This window comes from Nerophis lumbriciformis, linkage group LG12 (genome assembly GCF_033978685.3).
Source record: "Nerophis lumbriciformis linkage group LG12, RoL_Nlum_v2.1, whole genome shotgun sequence".
Taxonomy (NCBI): Eukaryota; Metazoa; Chordata; class Actinopteri; order Syngnathiformes; family Syngnathidae; genus Nerophis; species Nerophis lumbriciformis.
Window position 1 is genome coordinate 17,238,146 of NC_084559.2, and position 7,500 is coordinate 17,245,645.

General features: G+C 40.5%; 1 protein-coding gene across 1 annotated transcript in view; it reads right to left on the reverse strand.

Moving 5' to 3' along the window:
• Positions 1-7,500, reverse strand: part of LOC133623052 (breakpoint cluster region protein-like) — a 107,450-nt gene that overhangs the window by 12,269 nt on the left and 87,681 nt on the right. Inside the window, exon 17 of the mRNA XM_061985979.2 lies at positions 386-445. Within this exon, the coding sequence (XP_061841963.1) occupies positions 386-445 (60 nt within the window). The remainder of the gene's footprint in view (positions 1-385; positions 446-7,500) is intronic.

A 7,500-nucleotide genomic window follows, 5' to 3' on the forward strand; every position in this document is an offset into this window, starting at 1 on the left:
CGCTATGGTACGATCAAGGTTAATGGTGCCTTGCTTTTATTTTGAAGCTTACTTTGCACTGTAAAGGAAGTGACAGCATAACTACGGTACTGTTGCTGTTTCATGGTGCAAGGCAATAATGTAGAAGTCAACAATACTACTACAGTACACATGTCTACCTAAAAGGATTGGAGTTTTGTACAAAAAATGTACCCTATGGGTCTCTACTTTTATTTAAAACAAAAGCAATCAACTATATACTGTACATTGAGCAGTGTACCGACGTCAGCTTGAGACTAACCTTTTTAGTAATAAGCAGAACACGGTGGACCAGGACTTGATGACATAGACGGGATGTTGATGTAAACTAGACAAACTTAACTGTACAACTTCTTGCCTCACTTACCCCGTTTACAGCAATAACTGTTCTCTGCCAGTCTTTGTTTTGCAAGTTCTGAGGATCCAACTGTGAAAACAGAATGGTACAGTAATGATTATGTTTGCTGTACGGCAATCGGTATAATTATTTTTTTAAGTGTGAATGTAATTTCCTATTCATTTGCTTGGAAAAGCTAACGTAATGTTGTCATAAATTGATTACATCAACATAACAACACCCCATCACTACACCAACACGTCACTCTCTTGGTTTAAACCAGGTATTAGAATAATTGTAAGTTATCACAAAAACTTTGTGTTACATTGAGTGTCTGGTGAGAAGACAAAAGCTGTCTTTGGAACCTACCAAGAGTAAGGCTTGTAAAACTCCACTGTGTAGGGGGAAGCAAAATGAAGTTGTTCTGTTTTCTTTCATGTATGGTAATCAACAGAAAGATATTGTTCTAACCCAAGGACTTCAAAGCGGAGAGGAAGCAGGACCAGACTCCCCTCCAGGCTGTTTACGACCCACTTCCCTCTGGAAGCAGCTGTGGCCATTTGGTCGGAGAAAATCAAATAAAGAAGGAGGAGTACAATCTTTCGCCAGAGCGTGCTGAGATACTGTACAAGGGTACAGTGTACAGGCGACTCTCCTCAATATTGAGTCCAAATTGAATTCTGTCTCTGTTTGATTCTTTGCTTCTTGTCTTGTTTAATAGATGTCATCAGTGTTTGAACCTGACACCAGGGGTCTTTAACATTTTCCAGGCTAAGGACAGATGGAGTGGGTACCCTATAAGTATACATTTTATATGAAATACCATAAAGGTACCCTTGGTTACACTTACTTTAACCCATGTGGTTGTCTTTCAGGCGTTTCTACCATCGGAAATAATTGTCCTAGGCTAGTCAGGAAGAATAACCTATTTCCCTGCAAGATCTTAAAACAATGATTACTGTAACTTTCCTGAACATGAATTATCTGTATCTGCAGAGGGTAATTTCACCACACCTAGTGTGTGTGTGACTATCAGTGGTACTTTAACTTTAACTTTAACATAGGCTGTGTCCTTCCGCCGCATGCGCTGCTGCTAGTTCTGGAGTGAACCTCTTGTTTTTGGCCCATTTATCTGTTCACTAGTGCAGGGTTCCCCAACCTTTTTTCCATCAGGGACCGGTTTAATGTATGCATTACTTTCACGGACCAGCTTTCCACATGTGGCAGATAAAAACAGCAAAAAAAAATTGCCTTTGGCTACAATCTGAAAGTTAAGTCGAAGAAAATGCAGTAGGTTATAAATCAACTAGATGAGGCAATTCCTGAAGGAAGTACATGTGAATGCTCCAATGCTGACAGAATGAAGTATGAATGTAAGAATAGTTTGAATGTTGGCATGTTTTGAATGTTGAATCATTTGAATTTCCAGGAAAAACGGAATTTGGTTTGGAACTTGGGAAAGACTTAGCCCTTTGAGACACTTGTGATTTAGGGCTATATAAATAAACATTGATTGATTGATTGAAGGTCCAGGATGAGTGGAATATGTTGAAGGTGGAATATTTTAAATAAGTTAAAAAATGTTGGAATTGTGAAAGAGTGAAAAATGGATAATTCATTTGGAATGGGGACAATGTCCCTAAAAACATAGAATTCTTGGAAATCCGGGATTTTTTTTTTACAGTTTTTGAAAGGGAGAACACAATTCTTGAACAGGCTGAATATTTTGAAGTTGAAACAGTTTGAGTGGGAGTTGTGGAACTTTGAAAAATGTCCCATTCTTTTCAATGGGAATTTCATGGAAATGTGGGGGTTTCGGGAAAAGAGGGAATTTTGGGGTAAATGCAAACAAAATTGAATCTTCGGAGTTGAAATGGTTGGTGTAGGAATTTTTCAAATCAGTCGAGAAATGTCGAAGTAGTAACATCTTTGATTGAGAAATGGTATTAAGGAATTCCTGGAATTTGAAATGGGTTGAAAAATGTGGAAGGAGTAGTCGCCAGAAAAAAGGGTTTGAAAAAAACTGGAATTCTGGGAATTCCTGGAAAAATTATAGTTCCAATGTCCAGGATGAGTGGAATATGTTGAAGGTGGAATGGTTTGAATCGGTTGAATGTTTTGAATGTTGAAGCATTTGAATTTCCAGGAAAACCGGAATTTGGTTTGGAACTCGGGAAAGACTTAGTTTGAATGTCCAGGATGAGTGGAATATGTTGAAGGTGGAATATTTTGAATAGGTTAAAAAAATGTTGGAATTGTGAAAGAGTGAAAAATGGATAATTCATTTGGAATTGGGACAATGTCCTTAAAAACAGAGAATTCTTGGAAATGCGGGAATTTTTTTTTTTACAGTTTTTGAAAGGGAGCACACACAATTCTTGAACAGGCTGAATATTTTGAAGTTGGAACAGTTTGAGTGGGAGTTGTGGAACTTTGAAAAATGTCCCATTCTTTTCAATGGGAATTTCATGGAAATGTGGGGGTTTCGGGAAAAGAGGGAATTTTGGGGTAAATGCAAACAAAATTGAATCTTTGGAGTTGAAATGGTTGGTGTAGGAATTTTTCAAATCAGTCGAGAAATGTCGAAGTAGTAACATCTTTGATTGAGAAATGGTATTAAGGAATTCCTGGAATTTGAAATGGGTTGAAAAATGTGGAAGGAGTAGTCGCCAGAAAAAAGGGTTTGAAAAAAACTGGAATTCTTGGAATTCCTGGAAAAATTATAGTTCCAATGTCCAGGATGAGTGGAATATGTTGAAGGTGGAATGGTTTGAATCGGTTGAATGTTTTGAATGTTGAAGCATTTGAATTTCCAGGAAAACCGGAATTTGGTTTGGAACTCGGGAAAGACTTAGTTTGAATGTCCAGGATGAGTGGAATATGTTGAAGGTGGAATATTTTGAATAGGTTAAAAAATGTTGGAATTGTGAAAGACTGAAAAATGGATAATTCATTTGGAATGGGGACAATGTCCCTAAAAACGGAGAATTCTTGGAAATCCTGGAATATTTTTTTTACAGTTTTTGAAACGGAGCACACAATTCTTGAACAGGCTGAATATTTTGAAGTTGGAACAGTTCGAGTGGGAGTTGTGGAACTTTGAAAAATGTCCCATTCTTTTCAATGGGAATTTCATGGAAATGTGGGGGTTTCGGGAAAAGAGGGAATTTTGGGGAAAATGCAAACAAAATTGAATCTTCGGAGTTGAAATGGTTGGTGTAGGAATTTTTCAAATCAGTCGAGAAATGTCGAAGTAGTAACATCTTTGATTGAGAAATGGTATTAAGGAATTCCTGGAATTTGAAATGGGTTGAAAAATGTGGAAGGAGTAGTTGCCAGAAAAAAGGGTCAAAAAAGGGTTATTCTGAGAATTCGTGGAATTTTTTTTAACTTGAAAAAATTATAGTTTCAATGTCCCGGATGAGTGGAATATGTTGAAGGTGGAATGGTTTGAATCAGTTGAAAAATGTGTAAATGGTGGAAGTTTGAAAAATGGCCAATTCATTTTGAATGGGGAAAAATGTTCCGGAAAACCTTGAATTCTGGGAATATGTCAACGGAAAGCCCGCGATTGGAATGGTTTGAATCGGATGAAAAAAGTGGAAGGTAGAGCGCGCTATAAATTTTGGTGTAGAAAACCTTATTAATTGTGTGAAGGCTTTGGAGCCTTCACACAATTAATGTTGCTGTGCGGCCCGGTAGCATATGCGTCACGGACCGGTACCGGTGTGTTGGATCAACTTTAATGTGTATTTAGACATTTAAAGTTGTGAAAAACCTGTTTGAAAATATTTTAAAACGGTCGAAAATTTCACAACAATAAACACAAACTCAAACAACCCTCCTGCAGTACCTCTTCGAACCCCCTGGTTGAAGACTTCTGCTTTGAACAATACCCCACCTCTCTAGTTTACATGAGGATGTGACCCAACTCGCAACGAGACAGAAATTAATCTCCATCAATAACTGCACCTTCTTAAGCACTGACTACAGTAAACCGCACTAAAAGAACTCCTCCAGGCAACTTCAACCCTAAACTAACACCCTCCCCCCTCCACATCCCACCTTCCCGGATTGTAAATAATCAAATGTAAATAATTAAATGCATATACTTTTTCTTATGCTTTCTGAATTCACTATATTCACTGCTTGCTGTACATATCCCACAAAGTCAGAACTACACTGTTTCAATGTCCATTTGTCAGATGATGCAATTGTTGATGACTGAAGTGCTGATATCAACCAAACCTAACCCCCAACCCCTCCCGCCCCGAACCCCCCCTCCCCTCCACATCCCACCCCCTGGATTGTAAATAATGTAAATAATTAAATGTATATACTCTGATGATTAACTTGTGTGATGATAGTATATATTTGTACCATGAATTAATTTACGTGGACCCCGACTTAAACAAGTTGAAAAAACGTATACGGGTGTTACCATTTAGTGGTCAATTGTATGGAATATGTACTGTACTGTGCAATCTACTGATAAAAGTTTCAAGCAATCAATCAATCAAAACATAACTCGCCATTATTTGTCCAAATCTCTGACCCATTGAGTCAAAGATTTCAATCTGTCAATAAATAGCCTAACCTTGTTCCCTGGATCCTCAATCGTTGTGTCGTATTTGACAATAGCCTCTCATTGGTCAACCATATCCCTAAAACAGCCTACACCCACCTCCATCCCATCCTTTCCAGACTGGATTACTTGGAACAGCATCCTCTACGGTCCATTCAATCTGCCGAAGTCCTCCATAAACCTTAAGTCATCTAAAATCTGCTGCACACTGACGTTCTCTCTCACACTCCTGTGTCCTCTAAGAACATTGCCAACAATGCCCTACAGCCTTCATAAAAATGTACAAAGCCCCTTCTATAAAACTACTTTTAATAAAATGTAACTTGTCCTTTACCTTTGGTCTGAGCAGACGGCTACGGACTCTGTCCCAGAGACAAGCCCCCGTACTCTGAGTTCTCCTGGGAGCCATGTCCACCTCTTCCTCCGATGGACTAAATGTCTGATACTCACTTTCTCCACGGAGATTGCACACATTCATTGTTTTCTGGCATGAGCCCCTCACCTTTCAAAATAATCCTCTTTCACTAACCAAGGGTGAAAAGCTGGGAATTGATGAGCTATATAGACAGTGAGCAGTCTTGAAAATCCTCCCTGAAGAAGCCTGGAGTCCGTCTCAAACGTTCCATACATATTGTCACAAAGTTGATTTTAGATGTGCTGTTCCACACCGCCAGAGAAACCAACAAAGCCATGCAACCTGCTGACTGTGCTGCCTTTGTGTTGTTCTACTTATCAGATGGATTTGGGAGATTAACTCCTAAGAATCCCCTCCTACCCTCATTAGCGAAGTGTTGACGCCTGCTGCTGCTGCTTCTCACTGGCACTTGTCACAACAGACAAGATAACAACAATAGGATTGTCTTCGGCCAATCACTGATTTGTACGAGTAACGACATGTAGCGCCAGGGTCATTTTCAGCCCCGCCCCCTTGTTTTTATTGATCCACAGCCTAGCTTTGCACTTACGATCCTTTCATTTTCTCAAAAATCGACAGTGCACCTAATGTACGGAATCATTTTGGTTGTGCTTACCGACCTCAAAGCTATTTTATTTGGTGTATGGTGTAATGATAAGTACGACCAGTAGATGGCAGTCACACATAATAGATACGTGTAGACGGCAATGTGATGGCAGTAAACAACACCAAAACCTTAAAAGTTCCTTTGAAAATAAAGAACATTACACACGGCGCTCAAAAAACTGTCAAAATGTTTTAGTACAACTTTGAAGCCCTCCACTTGATGGATTGTCGGACCATTACTGCTACCATAGTTACCATATGTTAGATCCACTATGGACTGGACTCTCACAATATTATGTCAGACCCACTCGACATCCATTGCATTCGGTCTCCCCTAGAGTGGGGGGGTTACCCACATATGCGGTCCTCTCCAAGGTTTCTCATAGTCATTCACATCGACGTCCCACTGGGGTGAGTTTTTCCTTGCCCTTATGTGGGCTTTGTACCGAGGATGTCGTTGTGGCTTGTGCAGCCCTTTGAGACACTTGTGATTTAGGGCTATATAAATAAACATTGATTGATTGATTGATAGTCAGAGATACAAGTATTACTATGGTGTGTGTATAAGGACTGCAAAATGGCACCCATTAGCAGACATATTATCTGGCGTTTTGTTTCACTATATTATGCAAAACCAACTTTTCTTACCTTCTGGTCATACTTGCCAACCTTGAGACCTCAGAATTCGGGAGATGCAGTTAGTACTGCAAGGGGTTCTGGGTATTTGTTCTGTTGTGTTTATGTTAAAGTTAAGTTAAAGTCCCAATGATTGTCACTCACACACTAGGTGTGGTGAAATTTGTCCTCTGCATTTGACCCATCCCCTTGATCACCCCCTGGGAGGTGAGGGGAGCAGTGGGCAGCAGCGGTGCTGCGCCCGGGAATCATTTTTGGTGATTTAACCCCCAATTCCAACCCTTGATGCTGAGTGCCAAGCAGGGACGTAATGGGTCCCATTTTTATAGTCTTTGGTATGACTCGGCCGGGGTTTGAACTCACAACCTACCGATCTCAGGGCGGACACTCTAACCACTAGGCCACTGAGTAGGTGTGTTGTGTGTTGTGTTACGGTGTGGATGTTCTCCCGAAATGTGTTTGTCATTCTCGTTTGGCGTGGGTTCACAGTGTGGCGCATATTTGTAACAGTGTTAAAGTTGTTTATACGGCCACCCTCAGAGTGACCTGTATGGCTGTTGATCAAGTATGCCTTGCAGTCACTTATGTGTGTGTAAAAGCCGCATATATTATGTGACTGGGCCGGCACGCTGTTTGCGGACGTGACGACGGGTTGTAGAGGACGCTAAAGGCAGTGCCTTTAAGGCACGCCCCCAATATTGGTGTCCGGGTGGAAATCGGGAGAAATTCGGGAGAATGGTTGCCCCGGGAGATTTTCGGGAGGGGCACTGAAATTCGGGAGTCTCCCAGGAAAATCTGGAGGTTTGGCAAGTATGCTTCTGGTACCTGCTGATCTGTATTTGAGATCTGCATAAGTACTGAAAATTTGCGTACGTCCGCCATGGACTACCGTAGTCCATAAGC